This window comes from Zosterops lateralis (assembly GCF_965231275.1).
Source record: "Zosterops lateralis genome assembly, contig: HAP1_HAP1_SCAFFOLD_58, whole genome shotgun sequence".
Classification (NCBI taxonomy): domain Eukaryota; kingdom Metazoa; phylum Chordata; class Aves; order Passeriformes; family Zosteropidae; genus Zosterops; species Zosterops lateralis.
Window position 1 is genome coordinate 251,688 of NW_028154608.1, and position 18,465 is coordinate 270,152.

The 18,465-nt window shown below is 51.3% G+C and overlaps 1 protein-coding gene across 1 annotated transcript in view; it reads left to right on the forward strand.

Annotated features, from left to right (window-relative positions):
• Positions 1-465: 465 nt before the first annotated feature.
• The window catches only part of LOC310923469 (uncharacterized protein), a gene marked incomplete at both ends in the record, with an annotated part of 29,461 nt that continues 11,461 nt past the window's right edge, over positions 466-18,465 (forward strand). The window contains 6 exons of the mRNA XM_083885461.1: positions 466-544; positions 896-933; positions 1,371-1,538; positions 1,784-2,209; positions 6,151-6,260; positions 6,914-7,031. Coding sequence (XP_083741587.1) covers positions 466-544; positions 896-933; positions 1,371-1,538; positions 1,784-2,209; positions 6,151-6,260; positions 6,914-7,031 — 939 coding nt within the window. The remainder of the gene's footprint in view (positions 545-895; positions 934-1,370; positions 1,539-1,783; positions 2,210-6,150; positions 6,261-6,913; positions 7,032-18,465) is intronic.

Sequence of the window (18,465 nt, forward strand, 5' to 3'; positions counted from 1 at the left end):
GTGCCTGGGGCCACCGGCAGCTCCCAGCGCTCCAGGGACACCCGGGGCTGGAACTGCTGCTCCGCCCGGCCCGGCCGCCAGCTGGGACCCAGCACAGACACAGGGGACACAGGGGGCACAGGGGGAAAAACAAGAGCTGAAAAAGGCAGCCCAGGGGGGACAGAGGGAAAAATGCAGCCTGGGCCTACACAAACGTCACTCCATCCACCTGCACCAATTCACAGACCAGCACAGAGCCTTTGCTTTGTGATGTCAGGGCACGGTTGCCACGTGCTCGTGGTGACATCACAAGGTTGCCTTGGAGACCGGGAGGCCTCAGGGGTGTCAGAGCGGCTCTCGAGTTCGCTCTGTGTAGGAGTTCGCTCCTGCGCTCGAGGCTTTTGTCAGCGAGCAGAGGCTCATTGACAAGAGACTTGTTTTTTTCTTGTTTTTCAGCAGTTTGAAAATTGCGCAGCAGTTCCCACAATGATTGGGCAACTTGCTGCTGCAGTTTTCGCTGCTTATGGAATAGGTTATTCAACCTATTTCATGTCCAACCTGGCAGGTAAGTAGAGGTTTTCCCTGGGTGTCACCTAACCTGGCTTTTGTGCCTTCCTGCTCTTTCGAAACAGAAAGACCACTTGGATGCCACTTGGGTAAAGCTCCTCCTGCCAACACGTTCAGCTCCAAAGGGGGTGTCTGTGGCCAGGGCTGTGGGGCAGCATTTGCAAGGGAACCTGCAGGGGTTGTGTTCCCTCCATGGGACAGTCTGTGGCAGCAGAGTCTGTCCTTTCCTCCCTTTGCTGGGTCAAGCAGCACAACTTGGAAAATGGGGGACTGGGAGACCTTCTAAAAATGTTCTGGTTGTTTCCAGTTTCCTCAAAGAATCTGGTTCATTTTCCCTTGCCCACTGCAGGTCACCTGAGCCGGGTATTCAGAGGGGCCGATCCGCAGGTGAGTGGGAAAGGAACATTTGATGTTCCTGGTGTTTAAGAATTGTGCAGCAAGCTGTGAGCTTGGCCTGGGGCAGTAGAGAGTAGAGGGCCAGCTGAGTAGGCTGCAAGAAAATCCATTTCCATGTCTGCAGCAGCAAGAGCAAAGGCATCACTGACTATTTCCTAATTTTCCATTGCAGAGCTTTAAATGAACTAAAAGCCCAGTTTTGCAGAGAGAATGTTGCCTGCCCAGAGTAGCCAGGGGGAATTATCTAATTCAGAGCAATTTTCAGTCCACTTGAGTCAGCCCATTTGAATTTAGTCTGAGCAACTTAGAATCCCATTGCTCTAAAAGATGATGATTTGTGCTTAGTAGAGCTGGCTCTAGAGCTGAACAGAAAGAAGGTTATAAATGACAGGTAATGGCCTGCGTCTCACACTCCTGTTTGTCCACAGAGCACAGAACCAAGAGAAGATTCTCCTCTGGCTCCCTGTGCTCCTGTAGAAGAGGCCAGAGAGGAGCCCAATGACCACCAGGCTCCAGCTGTGGTGACACCACAAATGGAGCCAAATGACCACCAGGCTCCAGCTGTGGTCACACCACAGCCACAACTTTCCCGGACAGTAAGTGCCAGTCCTGGAGGGTGCTGTCTTTAGTGCAACGCAGAGCTGCAAGTTTCTGAGCAGCCAGCTCTTGCTGTTGCTGGCTGAGGATGCTGAGTGCTGGAGTCCTGCCAGGACCCAGCCATTCCCCTCAGCCAGTAACCCCTGGAAAATGGGCTTTGAGCTGTCCTGTTTAGGCCCCAGCTTGCTGGGATTCTGACAGGGGCAGCATCTCACAGTCACTTGCTCTGCCTTTGTGTCTACAGAACATGGAGGTAGAGGCACAAGCAGAGCTGTCTGTGTTCCCCAGTGACATCATGGGAGTGAAGAGGAGAGACACGGAACAGATCAGGCGACTTCAAGACCACTGGAACATCTATTGGCTGAGGCGCAATCTAAAAAACCAGGTGAGTAGAGGAGTGGCAGCAACTCCACTCATGAAAGCTTCTCCTTGTTCTTCTCAGAACTTTAGTGAGGAGCTTCAGGAAGAGCTGCAGGAAACCCAGGCTAGGATCAGGACAACGGACGAGGGGCTGGAGGACGAAACGACTGGCAGCGAGGAGACCCAAGATTCCTGCGAGGACCAGAAACTGTCCCAGGCAGAAGCGCTGCCCCTTGGACACTTTCTGAAGATGGGGGAGAAAAAGAGGACTCCATGGGAGGAGGTAGAACATCTGAACAAGGAGCTGCAAGTGTGTCTGCAGCCCTTGGAAGGGGGGAAAAAGTTCTTTCAGGGAAATGGAATGGTCATTTTGGCAGTCATCCTTCAGAAAATCCATGCAAATGGATTTTGGAGGAAATGGAAAATGAATCTGGCCATGAACTTGAGTAAAACCAGCCTTTGGGATTGACCCATCCAGTTAGAGAAGTGAACATCAGAAAAAACCCATGGCAGAGCCCTGCATGTGGCTGACAGCACCTCCCTAAGGCCTTGCATTTGAAATGGGATCTGGGGCTAATCTCTGCCAGCCACTTTTCTGACACAAACTCCTTTGTTGTCTCAGATCTCCACAGGCTCTTCTGTTGAACCTGCAGCAGCAGCAGCAGCAGCAGCAGCAGCAGTGTCACCTGAAGGAGCCTTTGCTGCCCCAGCTCAGAAGTGGAGCCCGGGCAGTTGGTTCCTCTCCAGCAGTGACAGAGCTGCTGCTCAGCAACAGGAGGTGGAGGATGACTCCCTGGAGCTCCTGAGTACGTCTGGTGTCTTTCTTCTCTGAGGGACAGTGCACTGTGTGCACGTGTCAGCACAGCTGCACCAAATGATCCTCCTCACTGGGGTGTCCCAGGGGCATTTAGGGCTCCCCACAGGAAATGCTGTGCTCCAAGGCAGCAAGAGAGTGCTCTGGGTGTTGCTGCTGCCTCTGAGGGCAGCTTGGATGTACTGGGCTTTGCCTGAGCTTCCCTGTCTGCTGAAGGCAGAAGCAGGGCTTGTTCTTGCATCAGCAGAAGGCTGTGACCTAGAAAATGATGTGGGCAAGTCCTCTGTGCTAGTGGCCAAACTGGATAGAATGGTTAGCTTCCTAAATTCTCCTTAGACTCCTGACTTCTCACCCATCACCAGAGAAAAAAAACTTCAAAGAAATTGATTGGTTTAGGTGTTTTGTCTCTTGGTTGTGGTTTTGGTTTTAGTTTGGGGTTTTTCTGGATTTTTTTGGGAAGACTTTTTTTCTCCATCCTGAAGGAGCTCTTCTGCCCCATGTGTCTTTCTGGTGTCATTTTTATGACTGTTCTTTTTACCACTACTACATTTACAGGGTTGTTTTTTTTTTTTTTTTTTTGATAATATTTTATATTTGTCAGTGAGAACTCCTTTGAAAGAACATCAGGTGACACCAAGAGCCAGATGTGTTCTTTTAGAGCCCCCGTTGAAAGGACAGATAATTTTATCACAATCTGTATTTAAAATCCTGGTTATGTTCTTAGAAAGATGTGTCCAAGTAATACATCCCTGGGGCTTGATCAGATCAAAGTGCACTGTAGGCATTTCTCAGGAGCAAGCCTCCAGCCCCTCTGCTGTGTATTCCTCAGATCCATGGCACTTTTCCATCCCTGATTCCCAGTCATTCCCATGACTGTTAGAATGCTGCCCATTGACCCAAGCCCTGCTCAGATCAGTCTCGAGGAACACACATCAAGTCCTCTGTGATTCTGCAGCACAAGTCATTGAATCTGCTTCTTGCCCAGAAGAGCTGCCAGTGCTGTGCTCTCAGATAAGACCTGGGGGGGGCTGAGAACAGAGCCCAGGTGACTCTGTGTCTCCCATCCCCTGTTGGCACAAAAAGGGCATTGATGTGCACCTGGGTGTGTCTGAGCTCAGAGCCAATCCTGCTGTGTCCTGAATGGGGTCCCCGGCTTGGAAGGGGCTGGGTGCGGCCGTGCCTTGTTGCCATGGCTGGTCAGGGCTGGTGCTGGGGCTTTGGCAGCTTTGTTGTGGTGGCTGCCCTGGCCCTGAGGGCCGGTGTGAGTGCAGAGGCTGGAGCCTTGCTGAGCTGGGAGAGTCCCGCTGCCGCCCGGCCACTGCAGCGCGGAGCTGCCCCGAGGCAGCAGCCCCTGCTCTGGGCCGGCTCCTGCATGGCCTGGGCTGGGCTCAGCCAGGGGCAGCATCTCCTCTGGGCAGCTGTCCGTGTCCCGCCGGCCCCTGAGGAGGGAGCACTGCTGTCCTTGCTGCCCTTGCCCGCTGCGGGAAGATGGGCACGTGTGCGGGGCTGAGAGGGCCAGTGCAATGGCAGGGACTGATCCCTGCTCTCAGGGGGAGGAGGAGCACTGTGCTTCTCCACCTGGGCCACGGCCAAGGGCGTCTTCCAGCTCAGCCTGCTCATCACGGCTCAGGCTCCTGCTGCTGCTGGAGGCCCCCTTGGCATTGCTTACAGCATCAGCTGCTTTGCTTTACAAAGGGAAAGGCATTCTCTTGGCCAGCTGCTGCAAGGTGGAGAAGGTGCCCTCCTCTCCTGGGAATGCATCTCCCTCTGCTTTGTTTTCTGTCAAGAGATCTCTTCAAAGGCCTGTGGAAAAGCAGGCTCTGTGCTGGCCTGCTTGTACTGCAGAGCTGCCTGTCTTGTTGTGCTTGTTGGTGTTACCCAGCTGAGCACAAAGGACTCAGAAGCCCAGAGTGCACAGCCCCAGTGGGGCTGCCTTTTGTATCTCTTGGATAGTGGGATCTCTGCTTTCAAGTGAGCATCTTGCATTTTGTTTCCCTCAGGGAAAATGGTGAACATGGAAAATCCCCGCAGGAAATACATTGAACTGGAAAGTGTTGGCAGAGGGTGAGTCCAACCACAGTTTCTTCTCCACAGTCATGGGGCAGGTGATTTGCTGCTGGAATATCTACCAAGTGTGAAGTCAGGCAAGCTGCAAACATCTTCAGACACTGGGTTAGTCTGCCCCATGTCTCAGTACCAGCCAGAATTTGTAAGTGTGGTCAGGAGGCATTGTCAAAGACACTTGTATTTCATTGCCAGAAACAAAAACCTACCCCCAACCATAGCAGTGAGATAACGGTTCTCAGGAACATTTCTTCCCAAGTGTTTGCTGAAGGAAATAGTCTGTGCTCAGGAGAAAAAATGCCCAGTTTAGAAACTGAAACTCGAGATGAAATAATCACCTGGCCTTTTGAGCTGAGGCACTAAAGCCCAATGCTTCAGGAACAGGCCCAGTGCCCATGCACTGCAGAGGAAAATGCATCATCTCCCTTCTGGCAGAGCCCTCCTGCATGCTGCAGGTTTGAGGCATTTCCAGCAGACATCTCCTGTCTGGGCTGGCTTTCACTCCAAGATCTAAATGGCTTCTCCTTTCTTTGCTGCTCTTTTGTTTCTAGGGGCTTTGGAGATGTTTGCAGAGCGGTCGACGCTGCCACAGGAGGAGAGGTAAGTGTCAACAGCCCCTGCAGATCCTGCTGCTCTCCAGGGCTTTCCTCTCTTGTGTCAGCTGGGGCTGCAGCTGTGGCTAGAGCTGTGCTGCAAAGGCACAAGAAGCACAGACTGGTGCCAGCCTGCCAAGTGCATTTGGAACAGTCTTTGTCCTGCTCAGCTGCCAGGAGGAAGGCAAGGAGGGCAGCGGTTCCTTTCAGAGAAGGACGCTCTCCCTGGCTCTCAATTGCTCCAACAAAGGTGGTGCTGCCTTATAGCATCTCACTGCTCTCTGGGCCGACGGCTTCAGAGTGCTGAATTCTCATTTCTGGCTGCCAGCAAATCCATCTGAATGTTCCTGGCAGTTCCTCAGCCACCTGCAGTGCTGCACGTGGGAACTGCACGTAGGGAGAGATCTGCAAGGCCTCCCTAAAAGCCCCAAGCCCTGCCTGTAGCCCAAGATGTATCCACAGAGTACCAAGGCACGCTTTACTTCTTCTGAAGTGCAGACAGAGAAACAGAGAGTGTGCTCAGAGCTTTGGGGGTGATAGTTGAGACATGATTGCTAACAAGTGGACAAGGCAAAATGTCAGTGGCCACGTGTCCTGTAAGTGGCCTCCAAAGGAGCAGAGAAATGAGCTGTTGGAATGTCAGTTCCTAATGACTCCTTTGTCTAATCCCAAGGCACTTTGGCAAGGCTCACCTGTGTCATTGCTAAATCACTCATCTCATGTGTGCTGTGGTCTCATGCCACCAACTACTAAAGTTGCTGATTTTCCATGTCATTCTAGGTGGCCATCAAAAAAATTGATCTCCAAGGACTCATGATAGAAGACCTTTTAACTGAAATCAAAATCATGAAGATGAGCACGAGTCCCCATATTGTAAATTATTTAGACAGGTGAGTGATCATGGTCTCATCCCATGAAGGTTTGTTTCCATACTAAAAGCATGCAAGGTTAAAAACCCACTTTGGACACTGGCAGAAAAGAGAGCTGGTAATTATTGGGTAATTATTATTTCTCTACTCATCTCCAATGGATGGGAAGAGAGTGTATTTTGTCTGCATGAGTCTTCCCTGGCTTTCAAACACATAGTTGAAAAATTGTTCAAAAACCTGCATCAACCCTACCATACTAAGTCAATACCCTGTAAGCTCACTGGCTCCGTGTTGTCTCAGGATTGATTTTTAAGGTTTCTTTAATGCTGATGAAGCACCCTAGAGAGGATTTCCCTTGGATTGTTGCCCCTCTTTTCCATGGCTGTCCATGCCAGGAACACTAGGTGCTTATTTCCAGAAATACCCCGTGGGACAGGTTTTTCATCTTGGCTGTTACTAAACTGCACTTTTTGCCTGCTGGCCATCTAAAACATCTCCTTTTTCACAGATGTGCTGTTCTCCTTGAATGTGCACAGACTGCAAACAATGCACAGCCTGGAGGGAATGTCTATTCCTTTCATTCTGTCCTTGTCACAAAGGGATCCAGAAACAAGAATCAAGCAAAGAAACCAACACATGCATGTTCACTGCATGGCCTTGTTCCCTTCTTTCAGCTACCTTGTACATGCGGAACTCTGGCTGGTGATGGAGTTCATGGATGGAGGCACTCTGTTTGACGCTGTCAAGGCGTTCGAGATGACAGAAGACGAGATCGCAATCATCAGTCGGGAGGTCAGTCAGGGATCCCAGCTGTGCTTCCCAGGGCTGGGGCAGGACTGTCTGGGAAAGGGGCTCAGAACAGGAGCCATTCCATGGGCCAGGCTTTGTTTCTGTGTCGCTGGAATGCTCTGGGCAAGCAAGAGCATCCCACGTGAACTGCCTGCCAGTGCCCCTGCACTCACTGCACTCTGTTCTTGTCCTCTTCTCTCCTGCTGTTGCATTCTCACTCTGGCTCTTGGATTTCCTCTTCTCCATCTTACCTCTCTAAACTTTGGCCTGCACTGCATTTCCTTGCCTGTAAAAGCAAAGGTGGTGGTGGCAGCATTTGAAAGGAACAGCAAAGAAAAAAGAGAGACTCATTTCTCTCAGTGCTCAGCTGAAAAGGTTAGCAGTGCAGCCAAAATGCTCTTGACTTGTGAGCACCTCCACTGCAGCAGCATCATCCTGGCTGGTTTGCAGGGCAGAGACTACACCAGCAGTTGCTGTTGCTCTTTGACAAGCTGACATGCCTTTCTTTAGAAGGGTGCTGCTCTGCCAGTGTTGGAGCAGCAAGCTCTTCCTCTCAATGGCACTGTGTTCTGCCATTCCTCCTCATTCCCCTGGAGAGGGAATCTTGGAGAGCTGTTTCCTTTCTTGTGTGATGAAATCCCATCCCTGATTTTTGCCCTCCTGTTTCTGGTTTCTCTCTCAGTGCCTCCAAGGACTGAATTACCTCCACTCCCACCACGTGATGCACCGAGACTTGAAGAGCCCCAACATCCTCCTCAGGACCGATGGCTCTGTCAAGCTGGGTCAGTATATTCTTGGTCAGGTGCAGCATTCCAGGGATAGGGGGGGTGTGGGGCTGCTTTGGACTGACTGCCAGCTCCCCAAAAATGGTGCTGGTGGCAGTGCAGGGAGCCCTGCTGTGAGCTGACCACATGGTTGCAACGTGCACAGACCTATGGCAGGGAACAAGCAGTCCAGAGTGGCATTGCTCTGTGTGTGTCCCTTCCAGAGAGAGGGAGCTACAAGTCTAAAGCTTCAGGGCAACAAAAGCCACTGCTGGAGGCAGTGTAAAAAATGTGGGGATTTTGGAAGTAGCCAATGCCATATTTCCTTGGCTAAAGTCCTGAGGAAACAGAGCGGGGACTGTTGCAGGAGATTCAACGGCACATTCTCCAACTTCTACTGGGCAATTCTTTTGCTTGCTTTCCTAATTGCACAGGATTCAAATCAAAACAGTCTTTTGCTTTCTCCCCAGCTGATTTTGGCTTGTCTGCTCTACTCACCCCTGAGCAGAGTAGACGCAGCTCAGAGGTCGGCACTTACTGGTGGAGAGCACCTGAGCTGGTGAAAGGTCACCCATATGGCCCCAAAATTGACATCTGGGCCTTTGGGATTGTGGCCATTGAAATGGTGGAAGGAGAACCTCCTTATTATAATGAAACTCCTCGCTCGGTAAGGTGTAAATACTCTCTGATCCCGCTGTCTTTCTCCCCCAGCCCACCTTCTGTGGGCCATTGGACAAAATCCCATTGCCATCTGCTGGAACTACTTCCACCACGGTCCCTTTCTGAAAATGTCCCTGCAGCACATCAGCATCTGCTGGAGTTTTGGTTCCATCACTGGGGGAGCTCAAGCCTTACCCCACACAAACAATCTCCCTTCTCAGCCAACATTTGGCTTTGGCATAGAAGTCGTTCCAGCTCTTTTGGCCACATAGATGGCCCTACCAACAGGAAACAACCATCTTAGAACTACTGTTCTCTTTCCTGAAATGAAGGGAAGAAGCCCAAACCCAACCAAGTTTCTAAAAGAGTGGTTTGGAGAGAAGAAACAAACAAAAAGCTTGATGACTTTTGTTTGATGGCAGCTGTGCTTTAGGGACCAACAAGCACTGCAGAGATGCTTTGCATGTAATAATCCTTGGAACTAGTAGAGTGAGTTAATAGAGCAAAGTCCCTCTTCCAAATAGCCTGCCAAGCTGGTCAGGTGCATCCTCAGAGAAGCAAAGGGGCTTTTGCTGATGTAGTTTCCACTAACAAGGTCAGTCAATGAAATCAGCTGCCAAGGCAAGATCTGCTGCATGTTGGAAAAGCTGTGGCTGCATCGGGCTTTGGGTTTTTGTTGGTCCAGGAAAGTCCTCTCTGCCTCTGTGCCACGGCAGAAACTGCCACTGCAGAGTGCAGCTTGAACAATGGGATCTGGGAGAGCAGTTCCAGAGGTGAAAGAAGCAGCTGAGAGACTGGTGTTTCCTTTTTCTCCAGGCTCAGCTCCTGATAGCCACCAAAGGGACCCCAGAGCTGCAGCAGCCCAAGCTCCTCTCCCCTTTGCTGCGGGACTTCCTGAGCTGCTGCCTGCAGACAGACGAGGCGCGGCGCTGGTCTGCCCAGGAGCTGCTGCAGGTAAAATGCCAAGGGGCTGCAGGGAAACAGTGTCCCAGGGATGGGCTCCTCCTCCACTCAAGTGCAAGGCATCAGATGAGCCCCCTCCTCCTCACCTCCACTCTTGGTGCTGTTCAAATGCAAACAGCCAGGAGTCCTAGACTGGGCTGGGCTGGCAGGGACCTGGAAAGCTCATCTGGTCCAAGTGCCCTGCAGTGAGCAGGGGCATCTTGAAAGAGATCAGGATGCTCAGACCTGAAATCTTTCCAGGGCTGGGGCACTTAGCAGCTCTTGCAGCAAGCTGTGCCACTGCTGCCCCACTGTTGGTCCTTAGACCTACTCTGACTCAATCCCCTTTTCATTTCAAAAATATCCCCTGCCTTTGAGGCTCTTAGCTTGGAAAGTATTGGCTTATTATTGTTTTTTTTTTCCTTTGTGCAGCATCCATTTGTATCTCTGGCCAAGCCGACATCCAGCCTGGTGCCACTAATCATGATGGTGAAGGAGTGGAAGGAAGAGAGAAGAATGAGACATCGACATTAGAACAGATTGGCCCATCACCAGTTCAGAGAATTATAGAGTAGGATTATCGTTAGGAATTGTAATTCGGAGTCAAGTGTACGATTGTAGTGTAGGATATTAGCATAGAATAAACAAATTGTAAACAAATTGTAATTGTAAACAAATTGCAAGTTTAAGAACAAATAATGTTTCTGAACAAATAAAATTTTAAACAAATAAAGTTTGTGAAATCTCAACTCCTTTTAAAGATTCCCCTCCTTCGGAGCCTCTCAGAAAGCTCAACATTTCCTTCTGAACTTAGAGGTGGAAAATGACATTGAGGGCTTCTTTGGTACGGTTGGAAAGTGGGGAAGGCTCTTCTTCAGTCATCCTCTCCAGACCACAGGGCCTTTGGAATGTGGCCCACTGGCTGGGTTTTACCCAGCTGTGGCACTTGTGTTTGAGGCAGAAAGGGCAGTGGCATTTGCAGGCAGAACCAAAGGACGAGTGGGGCAGCCCAAACACCCTGTGCATCTGCAGGCCTTGAGCTCTGACTGGAGAGCATTTGAGTTCCTGCCACTTGGATTTGTATCCCTAAGTGCAGTCTCTGTGTGTGGAGGAGAGTTTTGCCCCAGTGAGAAAGCAGCAAGGTCAGGGAGGCTGCTGGGAAAGGCGCAGAGCTGGTGCAGAGCTGTCAGCGGGCGCCAGGTGAGAGCAGGCCCTGCCTTGGCCAGGCTGGAGCCCCAGCAGAGCCCTGGCAGAGCCCGGAGCAGCCTGAGCCTGGGCAGGGGCAGGCTGGAAGGAGGCCCTTGGAGCTGCAAGAGGCAGCAGCCCGGCCCTGGGGGCCTCTTGGTGGCCCCGGGCGAATGCTGCGTTCTCAGAGCCCAGCTGGCAGCCGGCTGCTCCCGAGGGGAAGCGCAGCCGTGCCGGGCACAGCACAGACTGGTGGCATTGGCCGCCCGCAGTCTGCACAGGAGGAGAGACAGGCACAGCACAGCCCAGGGCTGCAGGCCTGCCTGAGGATTCCTACTCTTGTGCCGGCTGCCCTGGCACTCCTGGCAAAGGTGAGCAGTGTGTGCAGCACTCTGGGCACAGGGAGGGAGCCGGGCTGCTCCGCAGGCTCCAGCACAGGGCAGCGTCCTTCAGGCACGGCGCTTCTTCCTCCCGGGGGAACCGAGGCCAGCGGGAGGCAGGGACAGCTTGGCAGGTCACATCTGCAGCACAAAAGGGCCTCACACAGCTCTGCCAGGAAGCGCCTGCACTCCTGGAGCTCTGCACTCAGCCACAGCAAAGGGGTGAAATGCAGAGTGCTCTGCAGAAATATTCAGGGGCACCAGCCCAGCCTGCTTTGTGCTCTCTGGCACACAGCAAGCGCTGTGCAGCACAGCCCTGAGCTGCTGGGAGAGAGGTGTTAGAAAAGAGCCAACTCTTGGATGAAATTAAATGGGGACAAAGTCATCAAAGCAAAAGAACTGTTTCTTAGTAAGGATTCACCTGAGCTGGGTGTGTATCTTGCTCTCCCAAGAGCCAAACACACACACAACACACACTCACACAGAATGCTGCTTTTTATTGCCTTGCCCAGCCCAGGGTGAACCGTGTCCCCTTTCCCTTTGGCTGGGTACTGGGAACTTATATTCTCTCCCCACTGCCTCCTTTTCTGTCCCCTCCCCTCTTATCCTACTTCCCTTTTGGTCTGATCTTCAACCTGGCCCCTCTCTCAGCTCACAGCAACACCCAACAAATTAACTAGAACAAACCCAAACCCTAAATAACAACACCTACCATAAAAAACTTTCCTTCTTTTTTTCTAGTAAGCTTTTGGCTGCAGCAAAATATTACCTTATAGCTCACTGAGGGAATGGGGATGAGCCTGTGTCCAGAGCTTGAGCAGTGAACTGATTTGGAAGGGAGCAGAAGGGTTTCAGGAGGCAATTGGTGTTTTCTTTTTGAATTGCTGAAGAAAAGACACAAGGTGGCTTCAGTCAGCAAAAAACACTTTCACGGTAAATTGAGGAAATGCTTGTGAGCAATTCCCAGAGAAGGAAGGTGTTGAGAAAATGTTGAACTGTAACAAATCATGAATTGCCTTTGCATTAACAGACAGTGTTGAGCCCTCTATTCCCCCAACACAGTGACTGATGTGTGCAAGTGGCTACCTTAGCCTTGAGAATAGAGTAGTCCTCCTAAGAAGGAAGCTGGAAAACTACTGGGAGGGGAAGAAAGTGGTTGTAGGAGGCTCTTGAGCATCAGAGGAGAATTGGAGGAATAGGATGTTCCCCAAATGACCACCAGAGACCCTCAAGAGAGCCCTACTCTCCTGTCAGGAACTTCTGAGACGTGATTTAAATATGTCAACTAATTGGAGAGAATGTTTAGCCTGTGAGTTTCAGCAAAGTAATGAGTAGGTCTTCTTTCCATGGTTACAAAGTAGTAGGTGAGATTTCTGAGTGAGCACATGTTAGGAAAGTGATTCCCCATGCACCCAGCACTGAAATTAAGTCATGCCTCCTTTCTCCCACTGAGCTGGCACCGGGGATTGGGCCCTGCTTGGTGACTTTCGTTTGAGTCGCTTCTATTGCAAGGTGAAAATTAAACCTGTTCCAGCTCTTTCCCTCGGGGTTACCTTTGTGGGGGCCAAAGCTCTGTGCTGCAGCTGGCCCGGGTGTGTGCAGAGCAATGCAGCCTCCACAAAGCCCTTGGTTTCCCCACAAGTCATGGGGATTTGTTGCCAGCTGTGCCCAGCTGTGGCAGGAGAAAGAGCCCGCAGTGCAGTGGGCGCCGTGCCCTGCCCAGCCGGGGCTCTCTGGCACAGAGGAGCAGCAGCACCAGCACCTTTCAACCCACTCCTGCCTTGGCCTCCCCTGGCACACAGAAGCCTCTGGAAATCAGCACCACCTGGCACCTTCCCAGCTTGGAGCAGCTCCTGCTGCTGGGCACATCCTGCCACTTCTACTGCTTCCAAACAGGAATCAAGGCACAGGTGGAGACGGACATACAGAGGAGCCCTGGGCTTGTGCAATCAATGGGCAAATGCATGGGGGAATGTCTTAGGAATTATTTCAGCTCCTATGCCAATACTGCCTTCTCTCCTTTTCTTTCTTCACATTTCCTGCTCTTTTCCCTCTCACATTCCCACCCCTTCCCCCTCTCGAGTCTCACAGTTTTCCTCTCATGTTTCCCTCCCAAATTTTACTCATTTTCCCCACCCTTTTCAGCTCCTTTTCCTCACACTTTACCTCTCACATTTCCCCACCTTCCCACTGTTTCCTGCTTTTGTTTCTTTCCTCATGTTTCTCACAATTTTTCCCTCACTTATCCTTCCCTTTTCTCCCCTCACGTTTCTCTCCTTTTCTCAGTCATTTTTCTTCAAGTTTTCTCCTCGTGTTTCTCACTTTTGTCCTCATGATTCTAAAATTTTCCTCTGACATCTCTCACACTTTCCCCCTCACTTTTATCATTCTTTCCCCCTCATGTTCTTTATACTTTTCCTCTTGCATTTGTGGCCTTTTTTCACTCCTGTTTTCTGAAACTTTTCCCATCAGATTTCCCACCCTTTTCCCCCCCCCTCTTGTTTTCTGCCTTTCTCTGCCATCTGGTTCTCACTCTTTTCCCCTCAGAATTCTCACAATGTTCCCCTCACATTTCCTGCCTGTTTCTCTCTCTTTGCCACTAAATTTTCTCACTCTCTTCCCCTCACATTTCCCTCCATTTTTTCCCTGTTGTTTCTCACCCTTTTCCACTCACGTTTCTTAGAATTTTCCCACTGTATTTCCTGCCTTTTCCTCCTCTCACCTTCCTCTCCTTTTTCCACTCCCATTTCTCACACTTGTCACCTCACAATTTCTGCCTTTTTTCCCCTCACATTTCTTAACCCACTGGTTCCTGTCAGTGACTGCTCCTCTTCAGTAGTGGATGGGCTTCTCTTGTTTTCCCCTGCAATCCCCTACTCCAAAGAACGGGTGCCAGAGCAGCGCTCCAAGGAGCCCCTGCCTGTGCGTCTGCTGAACAGAATGGCCGTGCTCAGCTTGAAGAGTCTCATGGAGAACAACCTAAAGTGCCCTGGGCTTCCTGCTGCAGTTTTGGTTTGTATTTCAGTTCTCTGTAGTCTTCATGGTGTTCTAAAGAAATAGGTCCCTTGAGGGATACACATTGCGGGTGAGCAGCCACTGCACCATCCGCCTCCAGCAGATCCATCTCCGTTTTCATCCCCTCACAGTCACTGTGACTCCTGCCTGGACCAAACCACTTGTGATGCTTCTTGATGCTAAACAGAGTCCATCTGCACAGGAAATGCTTTTGGCCCTCTTTTGAAGAAACAATAAAAGCCTTTATTTAAAAATGTTCAGTCTTTGGAGATTTCATCTATTTTCTGCTATTTGAATTGCCTTGACATCAAAATACTGCCAGCTGACATTCCAAACTGGCTGGTCTATGTTTGTGTGCACAGAGCAAATGTGCCACACCGTGCCCATTTCCCGGGTGTCTGTTAATGTCCTGTTCAACGAAGGGCTGAAGGGAAGGACTCTCCCTGCCCTGCGCGGCTCCGGGGCTGGAGCTGGGCAGGCAGGGGCCGCAGACCGTGCTGGGAGGCCCCGCCTCAGCCCCATCCGCCATCTTGTGTGTGTCTGCCTCAGCCCCATCCGCCATTGTGTGTGTCTGCCTCAACCCCATCCGCCATCTTGTGTGTGTCTGCCTCAGCCACATCCGCCATCTTGTGTGTGTGTCTGCCTCAGCCCCACCCGCCATCTTGTGTGTGTCTGCCTCAGCCCCATCCGCCATCGTGTGTGTGTCTGCCTCAGCCCCATCCGCCATCTTGTGTGTGGCTGCCTCAGCCCCATCCGCCATCTTGTGCATCAACCCAGTGCAGCTCTGAAGTGAATGTGTTGCTGTTTTGTCAGCAGTCAGGGTCAGCACCAAAAACACCAACACCTGCAGGACAGTCTACAGGAAATGGCCTAGGCTGGGCTCAAAGCAGCCTGTCCTGACTTGTCACTGTCCCTTAGCCATTGACAGGTTCCCATGTCCAGCCATAGCAAATGTCCAACAGCAGCTCCATCAGCCTCTTCCTCCTGCTGGCATTGGCAGACACGCGGCACAATTCCCTCTGGGACATCAGGACCATCTCCTACACTGCATGTGCTGCTCAAGTATTTTTTTTGTTTGTTTGTTTTATTCACTATAACAGAGTATTTCCTGCTGACCATCATGTGCTCTGACCGCTACGTGTCCATCTGCAAACCCCTGCACTACGGGACCCTCCTGGGCAGCAGAGCTTGTGCCCACATGGCAGCAGCTGCCTGGGCCAGTGCCTTTCTCTATTCACTGCTGCACACAGCCAATACATTTTCCGTGCCCCTGTGCCATGGCAATGCCCTGGGCCAGTTCTTCTGTTAAATCCCCCAGATCCTCAAGCTCTCCTGCTCACTCTCCAACCTCAGGGAACTTGGACTTCTTGCTGTTAGTGTCTGTTTGGTATTTGGTTGTTTTGTGTTCATTGTTTTCTCCTATGTGCAGATCTTCAGGGCTGTGCTGAGGATCCCCTCTGAGCAGGGACGACACAAAGCCTTTTCCACCTGCCTCCCTCACCTGGCTGTGGTCTCCCTGTTTGTGAGCACTGCCCTGTTTGCCTACCTGAAGCCTTCCTCCATCTCCTCCCCACCCCTTGATCTGGCAGTTTCAGTTCTGTACTCGGTGGTGCCTCCAGCCCTGAACCCCCTCATCTACAGCCTGAGGAACCAGGAGCTCAAAGATCGCCTGAGGAAAATGATGCCTTGATCTTTGCAGAAGCAATAAACTACTCCTTTCCTGCTCCAGAACTTTCAGAATGCAGCTCTTTACAATCTCAGACTTTTTTTTCCTATTTGTTAATTTTTCATTGGGACATTTCCTGTTTCTTTAGTTTCTAGAGTTACTAGTTTATGTTATCACAACCCACTTTCTGATGTCACAGACTCACCTTCTATGAAGTCACAGCTACCTCTGTGATGTCACAACCCATTCAGTGATGTCACACACCTCACTCAGTGATGTCACACAGCCACCCTGTAATGTCACAGCACACTATATGACCTCACAGCCCTCTCTATGATGTCATAAAGCCACAGCAAAATGTCACATCTTGCTCTGCAATGTCACACACTCCTGTGTGTGATGCTGTAGCTGCTCAATGACCTCACACAACAAACTCTGTGATTTCATAGCCCAATCTGTGACCTCACACAACCCACTCTGTGCTTTCACACAGCCTCTTTGTGACATCACAGCTGCTCTGTGGCTCTGTGACACGAATTAGAGTGGATTTTGGCAATCGTAGCTCCGATTTTCCTCGGACTTCTTTCTCTGTGTATACCAACATATTTTCCAGCTTTTCTCCCAGAAATCCCAGGAATCTCCCAGAGTTTGGGGACATTTTTGGGTGTTTAAGTGCAGATTTTGGGTATTGTAGTGCAGATTTTGGATGTTTTAGTGCAGATTTTGGGGGACTTGCGGCCACTTTCCATGTGATTTTAGGGCAGATTTTGGCCATTTTCAGCCAGATTTTCCACAGATTTTTTTTAGTTATCATTCCCAGCCCTTTTTCTCAGGTTTTCCCCCAGAAATTCCAAGAATCTCCTTAGGTTTGAGACCCTATCTGGGTGATTTTTTGCAGATTTTGTGTTTAATACAGAGTTTGAGGCTCCTGAAGCCAGTCTGCAAGCAATATCTATTGTGAATTTAAGGGATTTTTCAAGGAGCTCTGCGAGGCTCCTGTACTAGATTATTGTGCTGTCTTTTACTGAGCTCCCTGCTAAAGGTTCTGTTGATCAGTGAAGAGGATTTCACAGTGAGGGGCAACAGTGCAGCCTGTTCAGTGCCCCAGCAGCCTCTGGGGGAAAAACCTTTTCCTGAGATCCAAGCCAAAGCTGCCCCGAGTCAGCTCCAGCCGTTCCCTGCAGTCCTGTCCCTGGGCCCCAGAGGGAAGAGGTTCCCACAGCCCCCAGCCAGGGACCCGCTCCCAAGGCTGTTGCCAGGGCAGCCAGGGCTGGTACCAGCTGTGATGCTCGGTTTCCCTGGGCCGGGCTTTAGGAATGGGATTCCCCAATTTCCTGCTCCCGCTAAAACCGTGCCGCCCCTGGCTGCCCTCCAGCCTCCCACTGAAAGTACAAAAGGCAAAGATCCCAGGCTGGGATAAGAGGAATTTACTGGGAACAGCAGCAAGATAAGCAACAAACTGGAAAAGAAACAACAGTGATAAAAGAAGGGATAAGACAAACTATATACAGGGAAAACTACAACAAGATCAACTGGCTCTTCACACCCATGTATTTCCTCCTGCCTGGATAGGACACCCTTTTCCTTGGGAGAGATAGAGAGTTCTTTTCCTGTCCTTGGAAATGACCTGAGATGGGATCAAATACAATGACAGGGCCATGGCCAGACTCTCACATACTTAAGTCCCACCTCACATCATTGCCAGGGGCAGGGAAAGGGACAGGTTTCCTCCCAGCATGGATCACAGGGAATGTGGGTCACCAGGGTTCTTCCCAATGTGAGTCCTCTCATGGGGGATGAGGGTGGAGACTCAAATTATGCTCTTCCCACAGTCAGGACACTCTCAGGGCTTCCCTTACAAGTGCATCCGTTGGTGTTGGGTCAAGTGAGAGCTCCTGCTGAAGCTCTTCCCACACTGGGGACACTCGTGGGGCCTCTCCCCAGTGTGGATGTGCCGGTGGGTGACGAGGTGGGAGTTTTGCTTGAAGCCCTTCCTGCAGTCGGGGCAGCGGAAGGGCCTCTCCTCTGTGTGAATCTGCTGGTGCTTGAGGAGATCTGAGCTGGTCTGAAACCTCTTCCCACACTCAGAACACTCATAGGGCCTCTCCCCAGTGTGGCTCATTTGGTGGATGATCACCTGGCCCCTCTGGTTGAAGCCCTTCCCACATTCCCCACACTTGTATGGCCTTTCCTCAGCGTGGGTGTTCTGGTGGTGGATCAGATTGGAGCGTTGGCTGAAGCTCTTCCCACACTGCTCACACTGGTAGGGCTGTTCCCTGGTGTGGATCCTCTGGTGGCTGATCAGGTGGGAGATTCTGCTGAAGCTCATCCCACATTCCCCACACTTGTGGGGCCTCTCCCCAGTGTGGATGTGCCGGTGCCTGATGAGGGTGGAGTTTCGCTTGAAGCCCTTCCTGCAGTCGGGACAGTGGAAGGGCCTCTCTTCAGTGTGAATCTGCTCGTGCATGAGGAGAGTGGAGCTGCTCTGAAATCTCTTCCCACACTGGGGACACTCATAGAGCCTCTCCCCAGTGTGGATCCTCTGGTGTCTGATCAGGTGGTCTCTCCGGCTGAAGCTCTTCCCACACTCCAAGCACTTGTGGGGCTTCTCCCCATCATGAAGCTGCTCATGGACCAGCTCAGAGCCCCGGCTGAAGCTCTGTCCACCTTCCTGGAATTGGGTGGGTCTTTGCTCCTCAGAGCCCCCTGGGATGGCTTTAGAGCTCCTCCTCCTGCAGGATCTCTGGGGCTTTTCCTCCCTGTTGGATTCTTGTGCTGTGGAGCCGCTCAAAACAGCCTCTTCCACAAGGGTTTGCTGTGGGGAT